Source organism: Mustela lutreola, chromosome 6 (assembly GCF_030435805.1).
Source record: "Mustela lutreola isolate mMusLut2 chromosome 6, mMusLut2.pri, whole genome shotgun sequence".
In the NCBI taxonomy this organism is placed as follows: domain Eukaryota; kingdom Metazoa; phylum Chordata; class Mammalia; order Carnivora; family Mustelidae; genus Mustela; species Mustela lutreola.
Window position 1 is genome coordinate 63,302,131 of NC_081295.1, and position 25,909 is coordinate 63,328,039.

At 37.1% G+C, this 25,909-nt stretch overlaps 1 protein-coding gene and 1 pseudogene across 6 annotated transcripts; one reads left to right on the forward strand and one right to left on the reverse strand.

The window, feature by feature from the left end:
• Window positions 1–532: 532 nt before the first annotated feature.
• Window positions 533–13,208, reverse strand: CCDC28A (coiled-coil domain containing 28A). Of its 6 annotated transcripts, none has more exons than XM_059177433.1 (7): window positions 13,034–13,167; window positions 11,337–11,430; window positions 10,909–11,108; window positions 10,010–10,173; window positions 6,700–6,854; window positions 4,838–4,860; window positions 533–1,078 (listed from the first exon to the last, which is right to left on the reverse strand). In XM_059177433.1, the coding sequence occupies exons 2-7, from the start codon at window positions 11,403–11,405 to the stop codon at window positions 1,024–1,026; spliced, it is 666 nt and encodes a 221-aa protein (XP_059033416.1). In that variant the 5' UTR covers window positions 11,406–11,430; window positions 13,034–13,167; the 3' UTR covers window positions 533–1,023. The 6 variants fall into 6 exon arrangements, with proteins under 6 accessions (XP_059033416.1, XP_059033417.1, XP_059033415.1 ...); XM_059177434.1 differs by having other exon boundaries at window positions 533–1,739; XM_059177432.1 differs by having other exon boundaries at window positions 533–1,752.
• LOC131834872 (U4 spliceosomal RNA) lies at window positions 11,925–12,055 on the forward strand (annotated as a pseudogene).
• Window positions 13,209–25,909: the final 12,701 nt, after the last annotated feature.

Sequence of the window (25,909 nt, forward strand, 5' to 3'; positions counted from 1 at the left end):
TAAAAATGTCCTACAATTAGATTATGGTGATGGGTGCACAAGTGTGAATGCAGTAAAAACCACTGAGCTGTACACTTGAAAAGATGTATTTTATGGTATATGAGTTAATTATTTCAAAAAAGCTGTGTAAAATGGGCAATTAAACTGATGATGTTTGCTGTGTATTAGGGGTGTTAGCTGTTGTGATAAGCAACTTATACACACCTTTTTACTTTCTCCTCATAACCAGTACAAATTGGTTATTAATCTCATTTCTAGATGAAAAACAAAAGTTAAACCCAAAGAAACAAAATAAACGTGCATGAACAGAAAGCTAAGGGGGCAGAATAGGGATTCAAATCAAGGTCTGACTTTAAAGCCCATGCTCTTTTCATGCTTGACACCAATACTGAAATGTGCACAAGGTGCAAAATCTGGAAGAAAATTACATAACCCAAAATTTTATAAACACAGTGTACTTTGGAGGATGGAACTCTTGTATCCCCAGACTGAAAGACTACAGGGCTCTTCAAAATAAAACAATAAAGACCAATTTAAAACAATCACTTTTATTAAAAATAGCAAATTTCACAAATACTCATTTACATTTTGTTGTCACTGGCCACTGGAAAACACCAGTGTGTGTACTGATTGTCTAACGTAAACTGCAGCGGGGCTGCCACAAAAAGCCTGTGCATCATCAACTTATAAGCAACATGGGAATAAGTTTGGTGAGCTCAGGAAGGAGAAACCTTCAGCCCTATTATTAACATTCTGCACAATGCATTTCAAGTATAACCCCCATAAGGCAACAATGGAAAGCATAGCAGCACAACCTGATTAAGCCTTCAACAAGGCCGAGGCTCCAGTTATGATGAATAGCAGCGAGTCAAATTTACTAAAAGCAGGAGTGAAAACAATCATTGCACTGGCACTTTAATCACTTTATTCCTTATTGTGGAAGGTGATTCTGCTACTGGATTCAGCTGGAAAAGTAATGAATGCTGCTCTTCTTCAAGCCACAAGAAAGCAACCACATGTCGTTTAGCTGGTGGAAGTATTTGGAACATCTTGTGCATCAGCCAAATGTAGCTTTTGTCTGAGTTTATCGTTAAGAAGATTTTCATTCTGTGATGAGGACTTCTTTTAAATTATGGGAAATTACACTCAGGAGCCGAGAAAAAGTTATTAAAATGATTTAAAGGGCAAGTGCCTATGTGGCTGAGAAACCTGAATGTAGCAAGACAATTTTTAAACCTGAATGTAACAAGACAATTTTTAAGCATAGTGAAGTTATATATATATATATATATATATACTTATATACACGTATCTATATAAATTATATAGATACGTATATATATATAGTTTATACTACTTATATATATACTTATATAAACTATAGTTATATAAATATAGTATATAAATTAGAGATATATGATAATAATAAATATTACTATATTAATTAAATAATTATAATTATATGTAATTATTATAATTATAAAATATATTAAATAATATATTAATATAATATAATAATATATATTACAATATAAAATATACAAATTATACTATATCTGAAATCTGAAGACTTAAAAATAGTCACTAAATCAAGATTATGTTCCAGGTTCTAGTAGAGCACAGAATTATTTTAATGTGGCAAGAATTATTTTCATGGTAAGAACTAATAAGAGGTAAATATGAAAACTTACCAGATATTTTAAAAAAATCATTTGAGAAGACAATACCAGTTTATTATCCTTTGGAAAACAACTTCTTTGTAAAGGTGAAAAATAAAATTATATCTCTAAATCTTTTCTTATAATCTTCTGAATTATTCTTTAAGAAGACTGGAAACAGGATGGAATTCCTGCAGATATTATTCCCTTTCCTTCTTATCATTGCCTTTCATTTTCCTCTTTCATCTCTCTGTATGATCCACCTGCTACCTATTTTTTCAAGACCCAATTCAAACAATGAAATGAGAACAATTCAATGTTAGCAAGACACACACGGCAGAAATTGCTAAAATACATAGACACGAGTATTGGCAAAGACATTCTTGTCCAGTTGGAAAGCTGAGATTTAACATATACAAAAACCAACAGATACTAAAATAGGCAGAATGCTAGTCTGAGGTACAGATAAAATGCTTTATGGAAGTGGACAGCTTTGGTGTTACTGGATAAGGGAAAGGGGGAAGCCAGAGCAACTCTAGGTAGAAGTACAACCTGAAAAAGGCATCACAGTAAGCATGAACATTATGTCTTCTTTGATATCCAGAGAACCAGCTTAACAGCAATGAAAAATATAAGAGAATATGTAGGTTGTGATCATACTACTGAGAGCCTTTAGAAAGTCTGACATGGTAAAAAAAAATTAGTTTAAAATAAGAATGGTAAGATAACAGTGATGTTTTTAGGAAAGAATTATTTAGTGGTATCTAAAGTCTACAGCAGCACTGTCGCAAAAAAAAAAAAAAAATATATATATATATATATACACACACTGCAAACCACAGATATAATTTTTAAAATATATTTTATACTAATATATCAAAAAGCTATTTCAGCATATAATCACTATAAAACATATTGAGATATTTTATATTCTTTTTGTAACACTAAATCTTTGAAATCAGATGTACAAATTATAGTACTAGCACATTTCAATCTGTATTAGCTATTTCACCCGCTCAGTAGCTACATAGCTAATGGCTGCCATATTAGACAGTGCAGCTCTAGAGGTGGAACAGAAGAAATTTGAAAGGTTATGGAATAAAGTGATGAGGGTGAGGAATGAAGAAAGAATAAAAGGCAGAGCTGATGATGCCTGAAAACTAACTGTAATCAATAAATGGCAATAATTTCCTGCCCACATCCAGGTTCAATGGCAGAGAGTACCATGAGTAGCAATGTCTGGTATAGTCATAGAAGGAATTTAAATAATCTTGGAGACTGAAATAACAGAGGCAACTGATGACAGAGAAGGAAATTATAAGGGGAAAGTCTGAGTACAGAGAGAACAATTATTACAAATGAGGAAACTAGGGTTGCCAACTTTGCTCAAGGCTACACACCTGCTTACCAAGATATGAAACCAAACAATTCAAAGCCCATGCTCTTGTAGTCTATCATGTTGCCTTGTTCAACTGTGGTGACTGAATCAAGCCAAGTGGTAAGATAAGTAAATCTAAATGTTAAACAAAAACTCAGAGGCTAGGAGATACTGGTGTGTCATATGCATAGAAAAAAAATATAAAGCATAGAATAGAGAGCTCAGAATGAATATAAGGAAAAGAAAAAAGAACTAGGAACTACTACTAAGAGAAGCCTCATAATTAACTCATATCGAATCCTCAAATTAAATCCTTCTTGGTAATGATATTTTACATTAATGTCTCCCACAGTTTATGTGACTTCTCAAAACCTTATTTTCTCCATCTGTAAAATGATAAGTATAATACCACATACTTACAAGGGTAGGACCAAATAAGAAAATGCATGTAAAGTCCTTCATAAAATACTTGGCAAGTAGTAAGTACTTAAGTAAGATTATGATTTTTATTACTAGATTTGTATATACCTCTCTAATTCTTCACTGTTGTTACTGCATAATTTAGCATTTTTTAAGAAAGATTTTACTTATTTGACAGACAGAGATCATAAGTAGGCAGAGAGGCAGGCGGGGACGGGGTGGGGGGGGAGAGCAGGCTCCCTGTTGGCAGAGAGCCCGATGCAGATCCCAGGACCCTGGGATCATGACCGAAGCCAAAAGCAGAGCCTTTAACCCACTGAGACACCCAGGCGCCCCATAATTTAGCATTTAATAACAGTATATGTTATTAACAATTATATATATATATAATGTATTTTCTACAGTTTGGAAAATTTCATATACACATCATTATATGTAGCAATTACCCCATATTACAGAGGACACTCTGAGATGTTAAACAATTTACCCAAAATTAGTATCAAAACCAAATTTCAAAAATCAAATCTCCTGACTCCACAACCAGTATCCTTTTTAGTATCGCATTATTTAGTCCAGAGGGACTAAACTCTCAAATTAAATGATCTTATAGGTAGAATCATTTCTTATTGTTCTTATATATCTCACATTGTATCTGCATCTCTGTCCAGAAATACATTTTGTATAGTTCCTGAAATAATTGCTCCAAACTGAAATGTCAAAACCTGCATATTTTACATATGCCTTGGTGCTTTCCTTTAAGCTAATCCTATAATACACTTTATATATGCATCTAAAGTGTTCTATGTAATGATAGTAAATTAAATATGGCATTTTATGTCCACATATCCAACTGCTCTTTAACTCAAGAATCTAAGATTCAAAATAATTTCTATGGCAATAGCCTAATCCTCAATTCTCCTGATTAATATTTTTAAAATTTCTTTTAAAAATCTAAAAACAGGGGCGCCTGGGTGGCTCAGTGGTTTGGGCTGCTGCCTTCGGCTCAGGTCATGATCTCAGGGTCCTGGGATCGAGCCCCGCATCGGGCTCTCTGCTCCGCAGGAAGCCTGCTTCCCTCTTTCTCTCTCTCTCTCTCTGCCTGCCTCTCTGCCTACTTGTGATCTCTGTCTGTCAAATAAATAAATAAAATCTTAAAAAAAAATAAAAATAAAAATCTAAAAACAACACAAAGCAAAGCAGAACAAACCAGAAACAAACAAAATGGCAACATACAAAAGCAACTAAAAATTCCATTTGGAAACCAAAGGGGAAGAGAAATGGCTCCAGTAATAATAGTAGGTGTCCTTGTTCACTTGATTGAGCTATTCACTGGAGTTATAATGTGTAAACTTTTCACTGTTGATATTAGACAAAAGGATACATGGAAGAATTCAGTTCTTCTAACTGTAACACAAAGAAACAAAGTTAATTTTGATTTTTATAAGAAAAATATCTTCAGTGGGTCATTGTTTACATATTTTAAAATAAACCATTTTTCCTTTAAGCTTTCTTTAAAAGAAAAAGTAAAATATTGAAAAAACTTTCCAAAAATTTCCAGACTAGGAAATTCACTTATACAAAGTAATTATAAAGTACCTTTAGCATTTATTAAACACATATATGAGAAGAGAATGAAACCAGATAATAAAATCTGGAGTTTTATAAGGATTCTTAAAACCATGAATAATTATAACATCTCTATTAATAGTTTTAAAAAGTTGACATTTTCATGATCAAACTCTTTAAAACCTTTGTAGATTACAAAAAGATTTCACATATCATTCAGTTTTCAGGATGAGGTAGAGTTAATCACACCTATTTTACAGAAATGTTACAGAAACAAAGTTATAGAAATGTTAACTAAATTGACCAAGTTACACTGATATACCCAGACTAAACAAAGGCTTTCTGGTTTCAAATTCAGTGTTCTCACCATACCACAGTCACTTTCCTAAATGTAATGCAAAACAAGCCTGTATTTATTTATTAAGAGGAACTAGTAGAAGGAAATACTTGTAAGACTGAACACAGTAGATATAAAATAAACACACAGGCTTGAAACATTGAAAGTATGGGCATATCATTTCCTGCACATTTAGTTACTCAAAGGATAAAGAGAAGGAACAGAAATTAAACATTTTTGTCATTAGTGAATATGGAAACTATTCTGAAACTAAAGTATCAATTTTTCTTTTTCTTTTATTCCAAATAAATGTTTAAAGAGACCAATTTCATTAATACCTTTTAGTAGAAGAACCATACGTAGTGTTATAGATGGGATTATGTCCTCCCCAAACTCATACATTTTAGCCCTAACCCCCAATACCTCAGAATGTGAGTGTGTTTGGAGATAGGGTCTTACAAAGATGGAGTAAGTTAAAATGAGGTCATTAGTGTGGGCCCTAATCCAATAGGACTGGTGGCTTTACAAGAAGAGGAAATTGGGACATAGGCACCCAATGATAAAAGGGGAATGCCATCTAAAGATGAAGATGGGCATCTACAAGCCAAGGAGAGAGGCCTCAGAACAAACCAGTCCTGCTGATACCCTGATCTCCATCTCTGGGGCTCCAGAACTGTGGAAAAGAAACTTCTAGGGTAGCCAGTCTATGGCGCTTTGTTACAGCAGTTGTAGCAAGCTGATACATGTAGCATGTACTAAATTACCTTAAATAGCAAATACAGTTCTGTATTTAGAAATAAGTAACCACTAGATGAGTGAATAACATACAATGTATACATCACATCAGGATCTTCTATATATTAAAATCTTATCATATACGGACAGAAGTGAATCTTTCACTTTTAGATTTGCCAGCATTCTCAGAATATATGCTTAGATGCAAATATAGCAATTTCTTTGAAATATATTTCTTTTTAAAAAAGGGTAGAATACAACATGTGTGAAACTTGAAAATACTACATTAAGTGATAGAACCCAGTCATAAAAGGAGCCACACATTGTGTAATTCTCTTTATATGAAATATCCAGAATGGCCACATCCACATAGAGAGTAGATTAGTGGCTGCTAAGGGATGAAGAGAAGGGAGAATTGAGAGGGATAGGGTTTCTTTTAGGGGGTGATGAATATGTTCTGGAATTAGACAGTAGTGATGTCTGCAAAACACTGTGAAGGTACCGAAAACCACTAAATGGTATACTTTAAATGATTAAAATGATGACCTTTCTTTCAATAAAAATTTTTTATTAAAGAAAGAATAAAGAAAAAGAATTCCACTCACGTCAGACAGAAGCCTGTCCAGATTGGAGTCACTGGCTGTTTTTCTCTTATCCTCAGGAAGTTCCTCTAACTCCCCATAGAGCTCCAAATTCAAGCGAGCTAATTTCTCCTGCATTCCCCGAACATGTTCCATCTGTTCAATGGAACATTCATTTCCTGGGGGAACATCCCAGAATATTAATAAAGATTAGGACGGTTCAAACTAAAAACCTTGAGGAAAAACTTCTAAACTCAAGGTGCTCACAGGAAATTAGCTTTCTTTCTGTGGTGAATTACATTGGTAATGGCTGCGTATTTTCTGTGCATAATCACAAATCAAATCCTGTTTTCACAGAAAAACAATGATAATCTAAGAAACGACTGTGGGCACTGAGAAAATCAAATAGGAAAGATTTTCTGCAAAAAAAAAACAAAACCATGACTCAGTTGGTGCAGGGTTGAGTACAAGCCCTGTAGCAGGGGTGGACATTGCTTGAAAATAAAATCTTTCAAAAATTAAAAGAAAAACGAAACAACTAACACCCAAAATCATCCCTTAGGTAAAGAAAGTCCTTTTTTTTTTTTTTTATAGTAATATCATTTCTAGAAGCAATAGCGTCATCTAATCATGTTCAATTTGACAACTGTCATTTGAACTGAGTGACCTAATATTTTATAAGAATGAGTAACCTTGAGACTCCTATAAGAACTTCAACCATGGAGGGGTGCCTGGGTGGCTCAGTGGGTTAAGCCGCTGCCTTCGGTTCAGGTCATGATCTCAGGGTCCTGGGATCGAGCCCCGCATCAGGCTCTCTGCTCAGCAGGAAGCCTGCTTCCCTCTCTCTCTCTCTCTGCCTGCCTCTCCATCTACTTGTGATTTCTCTCCATCAAATAAATAAATAAAATCTTAAAAAAAAAAAATTCAACCATGGGAAAAAAAAAAAGAACTTCAATCATGAATCATTTTGCCACCAATTATATATACCTCCTCAAAGAAATAAAAATGAAAATATTTATGAATATTATGATGCATGAGAAACACAGTGTAATATTCAGTTGTATACTCAGTAATGCAAGACAGCTTAATTCCTGAAGGACAGGTTTTACATTATGTATTGACCAGAGTTGTCTGAGGTGGCATTATCTGTTCAGGACCGCTAATATATATATAGTACATGATATATTACATATTTCATACACTTTACATATAGCCTCTACAACCTCTTTTTGTTTTTTTTTAAGATTTTATTTTTAAGGAATTTCTACACCCAGTGTGGGGCTTGAACCTACAACCCTGAGATCAAGAGTCACATGCTCCACTGACTGAGTCAGTCAGGTGCCCCTAGTCTCTACAACCTCTTGATACTAAAGTTTTTTCCTAAAAATCCATGGCTTTCTCAGAGGTATACTATAGCTCAGCTAAAGTTGAAGTATAAAATATAGTATAAAGTATAAAGTTGAAGTATATATCTTGAATCAATAGGAATTCATGTATATTACACTGTAATTTCCTCCAGCCAGCTTTATATCATCTTCATAAACTGACAATATTATGTTGACTACTGATAATTTTTTTTTATTTATTTGACAGAGACAGAGAGATCACAAGTAGGCAGAGAGGCAGGCAGAGAGGGGGGAAGCAGGCTCCCTGCTGAGAGCAGAGAGCCCGATGCAGGGCTCCCTCCCAGGACCCTGAGATCATGACCTGAGCTGAAGGCCGAGGCTTAACCCACTGAGCCACCCAGGCGCCCCAACTACTGATAATTTTGAAGCTAGTTACAGCTCTTTAAAAGTCATCCTTTAAAAGTCAGATATTTCTGAGATATTTAAAAGCCTGATATCTCTGAGAAAATATCTTGTATTTCCTTTGTTTTTCAACAATTAGTAGTAATCTGGAAGGTTAAGTGGAAGAAATACCCCAAGAGAGGGGCATGTGTGTATGTGTGTGTACACATGTATAGACTGGCACACATATAAATGCATCAATTTTTAACATACATAGATAGAGATAAAGAGGGGGACAATATGGATTAAAAATACAAAGAAGCAGAAATCATAAGGGATCCAGGTGAGAACCATGAACCAACATGAGAATAGAAGCTCCAAAAGGATAAAAAGGAACAGATGGAGGTGGAATCAATTAACAGAAAAAATGTTCCTTTAGATGAAAATGAGCTGGTAGATATGAAGGGCTTACTGATTCTCAGGCAGAATTAATGAGAAGAGTTAAAGAAAAAACTTCCAAACATTGACCCCCTCTAGCACCATCAGCATTTTATGAAAGAACTCTTTTCTCTGAATTCCACCAGCAACAGGTATTACCAGTCATTTAATTTTGCCAGTCTGCTGGTATGAGGTGAGATTTATTGTATTACTATTGCATTTGTGGTTGTTAAGCAGCTGAATTGCTCTTTTTAGGACCTCTACCCAGTTTTCTATTTGGTTATTTACCCTTTTATTGGTGGCTAAAAAAACCCAGCATGTATGCTGATGACATTTATGCATTTGTGTGAGATTCTTCATGTGTGCATCCAATAATTTTCAAACTGCTTTATATAAAATACATGTACATAATTTTATCAGACAAGACTAATAAGGCAAGTTGCAAACTGAATACAAAAACTGACTACATACTTTCAGAACTCATATGCAAAACTACCTACTCAGAGTTCTTAATGGGACAATCAACTGTTCTCTAGATTCATGAAAGAACAAGAAAACCAGATTCTTCAAATTCAAAAGTAAGGAATGGTGGACAAAAATTAAGCTTAGGCTTCAAAGAGTAAATAAAAATGATCCTGAGACTTTCCCTAACCAAAACATTAAGTCTCAACTATTTAACTGATGAAGACTATTTTTTATTTGTAACTTTCAGGATCATTTTTCCATAATACCAATCCTACGTTAACATTTCAACCAACCCTCCCTTCTTAAAAAAACTTTTTCCTGGAGCCTGGTTGGCTTAGTTGGTTAAATATCTGACTCTTGATTTTGGCTCAGGTCCTGATATCAGGGCTGTGAGAACGAGCCCTGCATGGGGCTCAGTACTGGGCATGGAGCCTGCTTAATATTCTTTCTCTCCCTCTCCCTCTGCCTCTCTCACCTCGCTCTCAAAAATAAATAAACAAATAAATGACTTTTTCCTGAAACTTTCGAAGATAAATTATAAACCATGACAAATGAAATCTGGGGTGATTGCATTTTATGCCTCTGGACTCTGTTTTTTAAATAAAAGAAAATGATACTTTTAAAAGAAATGGCAAAACAAATGCAAACAAATAGGATGCAAACATCTTGAAAAGAAAAACAAAAGGGAAATATCTATGGCTTGCCGAATGCTTGAAGTTTTCCAGAGTGGAAATCATTCAAAAGGCTGAGAAGCCCTCTCTCCATCTCCTGAACGTCTGAGACGTCGGTGAGGAAGGAGTGCTGAATAGGAGTTGGTTGTGCACCTTTTCCTTCTCCACCCTGAGGTCTGGTCTTTTCTTTCATCACTCTGCAAAGATGATGCAATACAAACATTAATTGTATATGAGTATCTTTAAAAAGAGAGAATTATGCATATATATATAGTACACATAAAATACATGTATTATCTTGCTTTCCAAATATCTAATACTACAGAGTACTCACATACATACAGCTGTATTATATATCACACTTGAACTTGTTGCTCCTGTTTCCTTTAGAGCCTCAAGACAAATGATGGTCACCAAATATTAATAATGAGTTACTTCTAGGTAGTTTTAAATTTCTTCTTTGAACTTTTCTTGTTTTTGAATATTTACAATAAATATGAATCATTTCTATGACAGCAATGAAGCCACCCTTTTTTAAAAAAATAAAATTACCAAAGCACACTCAGCTTAGTTTAAAAAAAAAAAAAAACCCCAAATAATACATTATATGTTCATTAAAAAAAATTAAGTACAAAAAAATCCCCTGTATATTTTGTTCCATTTTCTGGCTAGTGCATCAACTTTGTCTATTTTCTCACTGAGTCTATTTTAATAGGAGACTAAGTAAGGGCCTTCAAACCAATCATTCATTCTGCATGTTCTAATCCCTACACATTGTAACCTTTATAATTTTCTTTTCTAAATCACATACAATATGTGCCTCAACTGTTTTGAAAGTTAAGCCAAGAGAAAAAAGTGTTATAAGAATTACTGGATTTAGTATTTACCTTGATAGCATGTTGCTGTGACATTATGAAAGAAAAAAAATTCACCTTTTTAACTTTGGTCGCTGTGAAGTTGACTGTGATGCAGGATTTGAAAACCCTGTGCTTTTACTAACTGGAATGGCATTTTTTTTGGCATTAACCACCTGAGTAGAGTGGGCACTAAAAGACTTAGGACTCCTCCTCTTCACTTTCCGTTCCTCCATTGTTCTAAGCTCCTTACTGCACCAAGGCCAGCTTCTTAAAACCTAAGGAAATATAGCAAAATGATACATACTGGCTATAATATGCAAAACTGAAAGGGGTTTAAAGACCCACTTCATAGGCTGATACCAATATATCAAGAATTTCAGAGATCATTAGATAAAGTTAAAATAAAAAGCCCTTAAGTTTAACCTACTGTGCTATATATACAAAAAACCCTAAGCAAAATTGCCAGTTAGAAATTTTTTTCACCATTTTAAAAATTCACTCACCCCACAAATATTTACTCTCTTCCACCTCCCAGGTACTATTCTGAGTATTGGGAAAACGGTCGTTAACATGACAAAGTCCCTTTCCTCAAAAAGCCTGCATTAGAGAAGGGGAACAATACATAAAAAAATAAACAAAATAGCCATGTGATATTCTCAGCCTGACTCAAGCTCTAGATGGTCTTTAAATCTCCTGCTAAAATCTGTTCTTGGAAGAACCAGCTAGATTTAAACAGATGTGTAAATGAAAGGAGTATCTGCATTTTAACTAATAGCTAGAAAACTTATTTCAACCACCAAGCAGAAACTGAGTTTCTGCCTAGGGATAATACTGATTCTAGTTCCTTGATCAATTGAAGTTCTGTAAAATTAAACTTGTTCCATGACTATTTTGAATATATTTTCTCCACCTATTCCCAAGGATATATGAAACTGTATTATATATGTTTAGGTTTGCTAGTATCAAAAAAGTTATACTGTGAAGTTCCAACTGGCCTTACCATAGAGAACACAGATCCAATCTTTTCCCTTTACTTCATGTACTTACCAGCTTTTTTTTCCTAACAGCCATCTATCTAAAAATATCCTTCTAGCTTTGCGCAGTGGCAGTATTGTAGCCAATGAGGTTTATCCGAGGCGCGATTATTGCTAATTAAAAATATCCTTCTATATTTTCTTTTTACTTACACACACTATTAAATTCTTAATTACATTGTTTCATGTATCAGGAGATGAGAAATTTACATGGCTATTTACCTCATCAGGCTGTAAAGTGCCTTAGCAGTATTAGCCCTTTTTGTGTACACTGTGAATCTAACTATGCTATGACCATACCAAAAGATTCAAATCCACTGATTACACTCCTAACATAATTGAGAATCTTGATGAAACCAGATTTTTTGCTATTGTCTAAACAACTGCCACCAGCACTGGAATTTAAACCATTTCAGCTCGCTTGGCTCAGGCTGACTCCAGACAATTGTAACTGGAGCTATGAGACTTCTAAAGAAGCAAAGGTTTTCAAGGAAAGGCTATAATGACTAGCCTTTAATTCCAGATACCAAGTGAAAATTCATTCAAATCCTGGCTAACAGTTTTTCCTTTAAGAAGCATTGTTAGTAACATAATAGGTATTTTTGCTGTTTCAGCATGCAACACAAATTAAATGGAATTTTAATAAGTAACTGAACAGAGACAATGGGTTATTAGTTCTCCAAGGAGGTAAGCATCTGTATAAACACATAAACACACTAAACTTTGATTTTAATGATGCTAAAACATATTTGGTGATACGAGAAAAAGAAAAGAAAAAGAACCCTACGAAGTAAAGCAATGCAAATAAACCAACAGTGGTTTAAACTACGATGTACTAAAGGGCCAGGGCTCGAAATCTGTTTTTTGGAAAGGCAAATCTCTGCCCCAAGAGAACCGAAATCTTTCCTGTACACCACGTAGCAAGGAAGGTTTTAGAGTAGGCCTTTGCAGACTGCCCACAGCTACTCACACACGGCTTTCGATTGCCAGGAACCCACAGCCTCCAAACAGGATTACTAGGAATCCCTCTTAACTTCACCTCATTCCCCTTCCCCAGTCAGCTGCCACGGTGACCCTTCAGCTCCCTGAATTGAGCAGTGGCCAGGGTAGTTGGTGAAAGGGGCCTAACGCGACACTGCCAGAGCGCTTTTGCTTCCACTTCATACCTGAGGAAGGAGAGGATCGGGGTCCTCTTTCTCAAACTGCAAAGACCCCGAAGCCTCCGAAGCCACTGCCGCAGCTGCAGCCGGCGACGCTACTGCCGCAGCTTGAGCCGGGGTCACATCCCAGACCCTGCCGCCCTCACAGCCCCTTTTGTTTACGGAAATGACGTGAGGAGGCGGAGCCTCCGTGCCCCTGGCGGGAGCCTCGCCTCTTCCTGCCCCACCAGTGGGGCTCGCGTCTCCGGCCTTGGCACCTCATTGCTTCCACTGCCGTGCCCTCAGCTGTACTTTAGGTGGACGTGGAAAGGAAGACTTCATAGTTGGGCTTTTATTTTGGGTTCTGTGGCCCAGAAACACAGAGGGCCAAGGGATGGTGGTACAGGGAGGAACGGGGAACTCAGCCCCCTCTCTGGAAGCTGCCCCGCCCCCTGGGTGAGTGTCAGTTCCCACGCACTACAATTCCCAGCATGCTATTCGAGCAAGCCCGGAGGCGGAAACGGAGTGTCGCCATAGCAACTGAATCAACTATCTCGCCTGGACGTCTCAAGGTAAACCAACTTCAACTTGGAAGGCAACGTGAAAAGCCGTGCTTCTGTCTAAGGACACTAGGCCAAGCCCCTAAGTGAGATTTTATTACTATCAAAAGCTACTTTGGGGGCGCCTGGGTGGCTCAGTGGGTTAAAGCCTCTGCCTTCGGCTCAGGTCGTGATCCCAGGATCCTGGGATCGAGCCCCACGTCGGGCTCTCTGCTCCGCAGGGAGCCTGCTTCCTCCTCTCTCTCTACCTGCCTCTCTGCCTACTTGTGATTTCTCTCTCTGTCAAATAAATAAAATCTTTTTTTAAAAAACAAAAAAGGCTACTTTGTTCAGGCCCGAGATTGTGCTGATTTAGAGACTGTGTGAGAGCCACAGAGGTGCAATCTGGAGTGTTCTTTCTTTTAATATTTAGTTTTTTAAATTTTAATTTTAATTTTAATTAATTAACATATAGTGTATTATTAGTTTCAGAGGCAAAGTTCAGTGATTCATTAGTTATATATAACACCCAGTGCTCATTATATCCTGTGCCTTCCTTAATGTCCATCACCAAGTTACACCATCCCCGCACCCCTCCTCTCCAGTAACCCTCGGTTTGTTTCATTTGATTAAGAGTCTCTTATGGTTTGTCTCCCTCTCTGATTTCATCTTGTTTTATTTTTTTTCTCCCTTACCCTACCTCCTCTGTTTTGTTTCTTAAGTTACATATATGAGTGAAATCATACAATAATTGGGTTTCTCTAGTTGACCAATTTCATTTAGCATAATACCCTCTACTTCCATTCATGTCTTTGCAAATGGTAAGATTTCATTTTTTTGATGGCTGAGTAGTATATATATACGTGTGTGTGTGTGTGTGTGTGTGTGTGCCACATCTTCTTTATCCATTCATCTGTTGATGGGCATCTTGGCTCTTTCCATGTTTGGCTATTGTGGACATTGCTGCTCTAAACATTGGAGTGCAGGTGCCCCTTCAGATCATTATGCTTGTATCTTTTGGGTAAATATCTAGTAGCGCAATTACTGGGTCATAGGGTAGCTCTATTTTTAAATTTTTGAGGAACTGCTATACTCTTCCAGAGTGTCTGTACTAGCTTGGAGTGTGATTTCTCTTACCTGAAATCTGGAGTTCTTCCCTGAGAGAAATTTGTTCTTTGAGATTTACTAGAATTTCCTTTAAACTGCAGAATCCCTCCTTTGAATTGTCTGTTAAATGGACATCTTGTGTAAATTATGCTAATCGGATGTCTTATTCCTAAGGACAATATTTAAAGTATAAGAGCTTTGATTAACAGCACTCTGTAACCCCACCACTAATAGACTCTGTAGCATAGGTAGGAAAGGAGGAGTGCTGTTGGGGAATCTCCTGGTAGTGACGGTGATGCCAGCACACCAGTTCACAGGCTATGGACATAATAAGCCAGACTCTCTCTTGGGAACTCCAGGAATCTCTCTTTTTTAAAAAAATATTTTTCTTATGGAAATTTTCAAACATATATCATAGAAGATGGACTAGTACAATGAACCCATTGTACCCATTATTCACCTTTGACTCATGATTAATCTTGTTTCACTTAAATCACTCCCCCTACATTTTCTCCTCTTCTCTATTTTATTGAAGCAAATCCCAACATTATTTAATCCATTATATTTCAGTATTGGTCCCTAAAAGATAGAAAAAAGTAACCATAATATCACTGTTAGCCTGAAACAGTAATAATTGCTTAATATTACTAAATATCCAGTCAGTGTTCAAATTTCCAATAGCATCATAAATGTCATTGGGGTTTTTTTTCCACATTTCATTTGAATCAGGAATATTTTTTTGTTAAGTCCTCAGGTGATGAATGGGTTTGGAAGCCGGTTTTTTACATCCTTATTTCTTGACATACAGACTTGCATTGTCCTTCCCCTTGAGAAGGTCACATTCTAAAGGAAAAGGCAGGTACCCCAACCCAAAGCAAATGACTACTCTACCTCAGTGCCTAGAGAAGAGTTATCGCCTTGTTGTTCTTGTGGTTCTTATATGGAAAAGGTTTTGTTTTGTTTTAGTTTGGAAACCTATTTATCATTTGCTTAGTGTTTCTCCACATACTTTTCCTGCCATATCAGTATGCCTAGGCCAGGATAGATCAGGCTCACTGCTGCTTTGCATGCTTGGCTCTGGAAACAGCTAATAAAAAAGCCCTAAAACAAATGAGCTTGCCATATTCACGAAACTAACAGAATGCTAGGGTATACTGGTCTTCTGTAAGATGTACATGTTAGGCGTTAGTGAAGGGCTCAAGAATAAACACAGAGATCCTTATAATTGTGTTTTACTGCCAGCTGCTTTGAAAAAACAAACAAGGGATGAAAAACAGACCTGAAAAATTACAAAGACTTGGACATTTACAGGATTCTTACATATATGGTCTTTGATTTATTTGTCTTCTTCATTAGCCATAAGTTCCTTCAGGCCAGATATCATGTTTTGACTTTGTATTTTAACTGCATTGCATAGAATGTGACATAAGGTAGATGCTCGATAAATGTGGGTATTATGAATTGATGACGTTCTCTAATTTTATTTCTGAAAGGAAAGTAATTTTCACAATCCCTCTTTAAACCCCAAAGTCCAAAGATCTAGGCCTAGTCTCAGTGCCAATCAGATAACATCACTACTAATGCCCAGGAAAATGCTCTTTTTTAGGTGGACAATTTGTGTTTTGGTACACCAGTCTTCATACCAAAGAGATATGATGAAGGAATTAATCTAAAAGTACTCAATTGTTAATTGAGTAATTATTTTTCAACTTAATATTTGGGATAGTTTAGTGTATGATTTTCCAAAACTAAAGTTTTAATGCAATTTCATATTCATACTTCCTTTTTATGTCCAAGAGTAGTTAACAGAATTAGAGAATGGTTATCAGCAAGAGGACAGTTCATTTTTCCAATATCTTTTCTCGAAGTTCTTGTCCTAGGAGCACTCCAACTTTAGAAGAGGACTTGTGTCATGGACTTAACCAGAAAACAAAGAATACCATGGACCAGCAAATTAGCTGTACTGCATGACAACCCTTCCATGCAGCTTTCTCTCCTTTGTTGAATTTTAATTTAAGCATAGCAGTATTACTGAAGAGTACCACAAGACTAGTAAGAAATCCTTGTAGGGATAGCTTACAGTATAGAAGAGAAAGTAGAAGGTGGGGAGTGGGGGACGGAGGATAGGAGGAAGGGAAGAGTAGAAGGGACCCTCATAGCACTTTGTTTATATCTCTATCTAGCAAGGAAATTTTAAAATGTTATTTAAAACCTAAATTTCTACCACTCTGTCTTTTAAGAGTTGCCATAATTCCTATCAAGGAGAAATAAATCTTACATAGGGGGAAAGGGGGGATGAGGCTCTAGGCAGATGGCTCATTGTGGGTCATAATATAGCAATAAGTGTAGGATATGCACAGGTCGGCTGGAGGCCGAATTTAGGGATATGAAACTGAGAAAGTTGAATTGTTCCACATGGTAAAGTGGAAAGGATTGTTCACTGTGGTAGTGGGTAGGGGTTGGGAAATGTTGAGAAGAAAGGCAGCAAAGAAGGGAGCATAGTGAGAAAGGAGGGTCAAAGTTGTGGGAGGGATAGGACTTCAAAAGGATCAATGAAGTCTCTTGTCCAGTTTGTAATTGTTAGTGTTGCTGTAATTACACACACACACACACACACACACACACACACACACACACCTTCCATGCTTCCAAACTTCAGGATAAATCCCTTTCTAGCCCAAAGCTTTGTATGAATTAATCATTATGAAAATCAAGGAAAAAGCAGTGTGTTCTCCATCTTTGGGGAATTTACAACGAACAAGAGCAATATGTGTGTAACAATAAAGTGGTCAATGGTCAATGAACTGCACCTGTCAGGTGAAGCAGGAGCTTAGAGTCCAAGGTGATGGGGAAAATTACAAACCACAGTCTATGTTACAATCTTAGAAAGAAGTAGAGAGAGGAGTTTTCCACCACACAGAGACAAGTATTATATTCAATTTCACTTCACTCCTTAATATTTTATTTATTTATTTATTTTGAGAGAGAGAGAGAGAGAGAAAATGAGTCAGGGTAAGGGAAAAGGGAGAAGGAGAGAATCTGAAGCAGACCCCATGCTGATCCCCAAGCCTGTCACACGGCTGGATATCACAACACTCAGATCATGACCTGAGCCAAAACCGGGAGTTGGTTGCCCAACTGATTGAACCGCGAGGTTCCCCTCAATTTTGCTTCACTCTTAAAGCGTAAGGGGTACATGGGGTGACACCTGATATACACTCATGTCTCTTACTAGGAAGGAACTAGGTTTTATATATTTTTATATTACCAAAGCTTAGGGTAGCGTCAGGCATACAAGAGAAGATAAGAAAATATTCATTAATTTAATTAATAAATTAAAAATAGACCCATATGATGGCAAGTGGCAGAATGGCATTATTATTAAATTAAGTGTTACCATAAGTCCAATTACTTTCAATTAGATTTTAGATTGAGTCTTAGTCATACCTGCCTTTGATCTCCAGGTGGCAGTATTATCTCATATAAATTGTTTGAGCCCAGACTCCTTTTAACTTTTGAGAACATAAATTGATTAAAATAAAAACCCAGTTCTTAGTTTATTTCCGTAATTGTACAGAGCCAAAGAAATAAAATATAACCACATGAGATTATGGCCTTTTCTCCCAGTTTCAACACAAATGAGAATTACTGGTAGTTCCTAATTCAAGCGGTTTCCAGAACATTAATGGTAGATACAAATTAGGGTACTTTGTTTACAAAACACATGTATTCCTTCAAAGTATGAAAACGTGTGTGTGTGTGTGTGTGTGTGTGAGAGAGAGAGAGAGAGAGAGCGCACGTGCGAGAGGGAGGAAGTGAGTGAGGAATAATATGTCTAGAAATAAATCATCTCCCAACAAATAGGGTGCAAGATGGTCAGTTAAATGTGAATTTCAGATACACAAAGAATACTTGATTTGTAGAAGTCCCATGCAATACTTGGGACATGCTGATACTAAATATTCCTTGTGTATCTGAAAATCATCCTTCAAAGGGTTATCTTGCGTTTTTCTTTGTTAAATCTGGCAATCTTACTAACAAATATTCTGTTGTTTCTGTCTCCAAAATAAGCAGAACTTCACCAGGTCTTCAGGACACAGTGGTGTTTCCTTATTTGGAAATATGGAAAGGAAGTAGCTGGTAGGATTGCCTTCCTTGTTGTAAGTCCAACCTTCTGCTCCTGTGTAGATCAGAGTTCTTCAGCTGAGTAACTTATTTTCAGGAAACTGACCCCTCAGGCAAATGCAGATGGTATAGTCTAAAGAGGTTATTTTATACAAACACAGTATGTTTTTTTGTTGTTGTTGTTGTTGTTGTTTTGTTTTTAGCATTTGTGAGTTTGATTGTAAAAGCCAAGCTCTGTGCATAAGCAAGGAGATCCTGGATCCTTTCACCTCTGATACTTTTCAGAGGTACCTGAGATATACCAGCTATATCAACAGAAATAGATGAGCTATTTATGGAATAAGCCCTATTTCAAAAAATCAAAGAATTTTCTGGTAAATTAAATTGGATGTCATTAGTTTTATGCACATTTGCATTTTTAAAAAGAATTTATTTATTTGAGAGAGAAAGCTCTAAAAATTATGTGTGTGTGCACAAACAGGGGGAAGGGCAGAGGGAGAAAGAAAGAGAGAATCTCCAGCAGACTTCCCACTGAGTGTGGAGCCCATCGCCGGCCAACCAGGCTCCATCTCAGGACTTTGAGGTCATGACCTGAGCCAAAATCAAGTCAACTGCTTAACTGACTGAGCCACCGCAGGAGCCCCACACGTTTGCATTTTTAATGTAAGCATTCCCTATCTTCCAGATAAAATGTGCTTCAAAATTTCATTTGCAAATATTTCTGAAATCAGAATAAGCTTTCCATAGAAACATTATTGAATTAGTCAGATCTTCAGGTTACCTAGTAAAAGTGTATTTAATTGGTTATATGACTGAAACACTATTTGTAGTTAAATTCTCTCTAAAGGTTAAAGTAATAAAAGTATTTCATTTTATTTTAAGATCTTATTCATCCATTTGTCAGAGAGAAAGAGCACAAGCAGGGGGAGCAGCAGGCAGAGGGAGAAGCAAGCTCCCCACTGAGCAAGGAGCCCAAGGTCCCAGGACCCTGGGATCATGACCTGAGCCAAAGGCAGACCCTTAACCAACTGAGCCACCCAGGTGTCCCATACCAGTATTTTTTAAAGAGCAAGACATTGAAAATGTTTTTAAAATGTTGAATATTCATATTTGAGGAAATACCAATGACCCATGTTTGTTTTGCTCTTGCTCTATACCAGAGCCATTAAAGACTTTAAATGGATTAATTCATTTAATCCTCATAATAACCCTAGGAGGTACATTCCATTATGATCCATTTCACAGATGAGGAAACTGGGACAAAAGATAGATAGTTACCCAAAGTCACACAGCCACTAAATAGAACTGGGATTTGAGGCAGGCTATGGCCACCTTATCCACTGTCCACCACAGCTACATTAATTTCAAATAAAGAGGTAAGGGAATTGTCTGAGAAGATTTTGAAGATGACACCTGTCTGATTACTGTCTAGGATAGTACACTGTATCGTTCACCAAGCCTGGAACAGTTCAAAGTGAATGGCAGGTCTTTTCTTCATTTCAATGCAGTATGAATATTACTTAGGTGTTCACTGATCATAATGGAGTTATTTTGGAGTTTATGAATGGAATGAAGGATGTCAGAAAGAGGGAGAAAGGTTTACCTAATGAGAAGCGGAAGTGAATTGAAGAGTACATCCTTGTAGGGTATGAGAAAGAGATTTCTGGGGTGGAAATCAGTTACTGAGCCGAGACCTGACAACAAGAATAAAAAGGAGGAGAATTTGATTTTGCATGATTATCTACATGAATCTGGAAGGAGAGGTGGGAGGAATATTGCCTTGTAGTATTGTTAATTCTATTTAACTCCCTTAGATTTGTGATTACCTGGGGTGGTCTTTGTGCCCCCCAATTGTGGCAATAGAGGACTTGCCAAAAATCCCCACTGTAGATGGTGGTCTGTCATGTGCTGAAGGCAGAATCAGACTTCACAGTTGGTTGCCTCTAGACACTCTATCTACTCTTTACCCTTCCCAAAGAGGTAAGAGGTAGTGAGGGTGAAGGGGAAGCCCTGAGCTTTCTCTTAAGGGAGCAGAGCTCTGACCCTCCTACCTAACTAGTTCTCTAACCTTTGGCCTCTGTTTCCTAAGCTGTGAAAACAGTGATGATTTTACCCACTTTGTGATGTAAGCACCTGGCAAATATTAACTCTGGTCCCATTTAATCTTCACAACCATATGAGGTATCATTCCAGTTTTCCAGATGTGGAAAAGGAGGCTCAGAAAGGTGAAAGCCCTTGTTTGTGTGCTTTTCATAATGGTGGAGATAGGTACCCCTGTTGTTTAGCACTGATGCTGTGGATCTTGTCTTTGCTATGCTGCCTGCAGCAGAAAAGGAAATCACAGGAATAAAATGGTTTACAGTGTTTTTCCGGAGTGAAAGTTTTAAAAACCTTTTGCTACTGCAGTCCTGGTAAATAGGAAAAAAAAAAAAAAAAAAAAAAAAAAAAAAAAAAAAGTAAAGCCCAGAAATGTATTTTCCTAAGATAACAAAATAAAAAGGTTTTTTTAACAGAAAATATAATGTTTATACATGTTCAAAAAAGCTTTAAAATTATGATGAAATACACACTTGTGGCATTCATTCATTATAGTGATTTTTATTTGAAAGATTTATTCTTTACGCATGGGTAATGCAAACGTATTCCACATATATTTATTGAGCATGCGCTCTATGCCATGTATTTTCTAAGCTAAGTGAACAGTACAGACAAAAATCCCTGTTTTCATGGAGCTTGTATTCAAATGTGAGCATGACCAATTATGTCGGAATTAACCAAATCATCGTTACAGAATAGAAAAGGTTGAGTGTTAGGGGAAAAGATTGAACTGGGAAAGGGGTTAGGGTTGTGGTTGGGTGGTTGCAGTTTAGACGGGGCATTCCAGAAAGGCCTAATTGGGCAGGTGAGTTTTGAGCAAAGACTTGAAGGAAGGGAAGAAATGGATCTTGAGAAAACCAAGGAGCAGAGCAGAGGAAGGACCAGCACCATGGCGTAAGATGGAACAGGCCCTGTGTGTGAAAACCAGTAAAGAGGCCAGACTGTCTGGAGGGGGATGAGTGAGAGAAAGGGGGAGAAGTGGTGGGGTGAAGATGCAAGGCTTTTTGGGCGGAGGGTGGGGAGGGCTGGTGGGATTACATGGGACCTTACAGGCTATGGGCTTCTTCTCTTTGAGAAGTAAAAACACCTGGAGAATTTTGAGCAGAAGAGTGACATGATAAGGTCTATATTTTGATATATCACTACATCATGCTGCTCAAAACTCTCCAGGTTGTAGAAGCTAAAGGGGAGAAGCAGGGAAGCCGACTTGGAGAGCATGGAGGTGATGATGCCTGGACCAGGGTGGAATCTGTGGCAGAGGTGAGAAGTGGTCAAAACCCAGATGCATTTTGAAGGTAAAACAAGGTTTACTGAGAGATTGGGTGGGGACTGTGAGAAATAAGTCAAGAATGACCCCCAAGTCTTTAGCCTGAGCAACTGTAAGAAGGGTTTTCCATAGACTAAGATGGGAAGACTTGTGTGCTAGAAGTGTGTGGGAGGGGCAGGAAGTTCACTGTTGGTTGGGTTATGTTTGAAATGATGTTTAGGGGCGCCTGGGTGGCTCAGTGGGTTAAGCCGCTGCCTTCGGCTCAGGTCATGATCTCAGGGTCCTGGGATCGAGTCCCGCGTCGGGCTCTCTGCTCAGCAGGGAGCCTGCTTCCTCCTCTCTCTCTCTCTGCCTGCCTCTCTGCCTACTTGTGATCTCTCTCTGTCAAATAAATAAATAAAATCTTAAAAAAAAAAAAAAAAAGAAAGAAAGAAATGATGTTTAGACGTCCGAGAGGAGATATTGAATAAACATCGTATATTTAAGTCTGGAGCACAGATCTTGCCTGCAAATATAAATTTGTCTAGCATATTATTGGTATTTAAAACCATGAAATTCCATGAGATCACCAAAAAACATGCAGGCAGAGAAAACTACTAAGGACTGAGCTCTGAGAAAAAAGAGGAACAGCAAAATTTAAAAATGGAAACCAAAAAGACTAGAAAAAGAGAAAATTTAAAAATATCCACAGAATGTGTGCCATTCACATTTTGGCACGTATCATTCCAGATCTTTTTTCCTTGTGTGTATGTGACTTCCTTTTCGAAATGTTAGTTTTAGGAATGTATTCTAAATTCTCACTTTATAGCTCTCCTTTAAAAAAATTTTGAGTGGATTATTGTATGTATGTGATATTAAAGGAAAAGTTATTGAACGTTTTATAATGAAAAGGACCTCTCCTTTCCAGAGACAACCTGTGTTATCAGTTCCATCTCATGCATTTATAAGTATTTGAATATATGTGTGTGTCTGTGTATACAGATGTGTTTCCCATCCCTCACAGGTAGGCTATACACATTGTTCTGCAACTTTCTTTTTTCACTTACCAATGTATCTTAGGTGGTGCCTGGGTGGCTCAGTGGGTTAAGGCTCTGCTTGCTGCTCAGGTCCTGGGATCGAGCCCCACATCCAGGGCTCAGTGGGGAACCTGCTTCCCCTCCACACGGCCCCCCCACCGTCCCCAACCTCTCTGCCTACTTGTGATCTCTGTCAAATAAATAAATAAAATCTTTAAAAAATGTATCTTATATTTTGTTCCATATTGACATATACAGAGCTGCCCCTTTCTAAATATTGTAGTATATTAAGAGGTGACTTACCCCTGGGGCTAATAATACATTATATGTTAATTTTAAAAAATTTAAAAATTAAAAAAAAAAGGGGGACTAATATGATAGCTGCCCAGATTTTTCTAGTCAAAGCTGTCAAGTGAACATGCCCTGAGGGTCCCCTCCCCAACTCAAGGGTCAGGCTGAGCTTTCAGTCTGTTTCTCCTTTTATCCTGTTTTTCCTTCTCATCATTCAGTTCTTGGTTTCTTCTTTTTCTCCTTATAGAAACATGTCTACCAGGAATTTCATCCTTCCACAATTTTTCTTGTTTTCTTTTTTGTCTGAGAAATCATAGCTGTTCATTTCACTGAATATGTAAGCGTTTTCTACCTCTTTGGAATATAACATGAACTAGGGGACAGAGTCTACAGGAGCTCATGCCTAACGGGAGACGCAGACTTGTAAACAAGTGATTACAGTGCCACATGATACATGCGGTGACACAGAGAGGAATGCAATGCTTGGGAAGCGTGGGGAGTAGAAGTGGGGGGGGAGGGGAGACTAACCCGGCATAAAAGGTAAAGCTACTGTAAGACAGATAAGCAGAAGTACAGCATGTATGGCCAAATAAAATGGTTTCTCTCCTTGGGCCTAAGATAAGCAACAAATTCCTTGGCCTGGGTGAGCAAGTCCTTTATGACCTGGCTCTAAGGTGTCTGCTTTCTTTCCCTCCCACTCTACTTACCATTCTCTGTCCTTGGAGGCACCTTCTTAACTCTGCTCTTCACACATTCTGTTTCCTTAGACTGCAATAGCCTTCCATAGCTTTTACCCTTCCAGAGCTCAGTATTCTTAGCATCACCATGAGAATGAGAATAGCCAAATGAGCAATACAAATAATTTTAGTAGCTAAAACCCATTATGTACAAATTTACAGTCTCATCTAATCCTTTTTTTTTTTTTTAAAGATTTTATTTATTTATTTGACAGAGAGAAATCGCAAGTAGATGGAGAGGCATGCAGAGAGAGAGAGAGAGAGAGAGGGAAGCAGGCTCCCTGCTGAGCAGAGAGCCCGATGCCGGGCTCCATCCCAGGACCCTGAGATCATGACCTGAGCCGAAGGCAGCGGCTTAACCCACTGAGCCACCCAGGCGCCCCTCATCTAATCCTTTTAACAACTGTATGAGGTAGATACTGTGCTGGCTCTATTTTTTAAAATTAGGATATTAAGGGTAAAAGATATTAAGTAGACTATGAAAGTCACACAACTAGTTATAGTGCAGCAAGGATTCTTACCTAGTTTAGCTAATCCTAGAGTCCACCTCTCAACTTTTGTTGCTGCTCAGAATTAACTCTTTAGTAAAATAATTCTGCAACTTAAATATCTTAAACAAAAATTTCTTCATCTGTACTTTAGTAGCATTATCTCCTCACTTATTATACAATTTGCTTTTACTTTTATTTTTCTAAAAGGCAAAAGTTATGTCTATTATAGAAAATTTAAATATGCAAATAAGCAAGTTTAGAAGAATAAGGGAATTATTACCCATGGTCCCACATTCTGGGGGAAAGACAATTTTAATCAACAGAGTTCATCCTGTATGATTCCATTTATATGGATTCTGGAAAAGGCAGAGGGAAAAAGAACAGTGGTTGCTAGAGGGTGGGCTACAAAATGCATTAGGGCTGATATAAATGTCCTGTATCTTGATTATGGTGGTAGTTACAAGATTATGTATGTTAAGATCAATAGAAATATACACTAAAAAAAGTGCATTTTACTGTATGTAAATTATACCTCAATAAATCTGACTGAAAAAACATCTTGAGGTATATCTTTTCTCACTTTTTCTTATGCATATATAATAAATATATATCTTTAAAACTGATTTATTTTTTATTAATATATTTTTGAGAACATTTTAGGTTTATGAAGTTCTGAAATCACCTCTCATATTATTAACATGTTACATTAATATGATACATTTATTGTAATTAATGAGCCAATACTGATACACTTATTTTACTTAAAGTTCACAGATTGTTCAATAGCCTTGGTTTTTACCCAGTATTCTTCTGTTGCAGGATCCTATCCAGGATATCCATAATACATTCACTTGTCATGTCACCTGAGATCCTCTTGGTTCTGACAGTTTCTCAGACTTCCTTGCTTTGATGACTTGACGATTTTGAAGTACTGGTCAGAGATACTATAAGATGTCTCACTGTTGGAATTTGATTTTTTCTCATGATTAGACTGGAGTTACAGGTTTTGCAGAGGAAGACCACAAAGGCTAAGTGCCATTTTTATCACATCGGTGTGATGCTTCATCACCCACTTTTCACTCAAAAATATATCAAAAACATATTTTATTCACTTCATTAACATGTAGCTGTCTTTTTTTTTAAAAAAAGATTTTATTTATTTGACAGAGATCACAAGTAGGCAGAGGGAGAGAGAGAGGAGGAAGCAGGCTCCCTGCAGAGAGCCGGATGCAG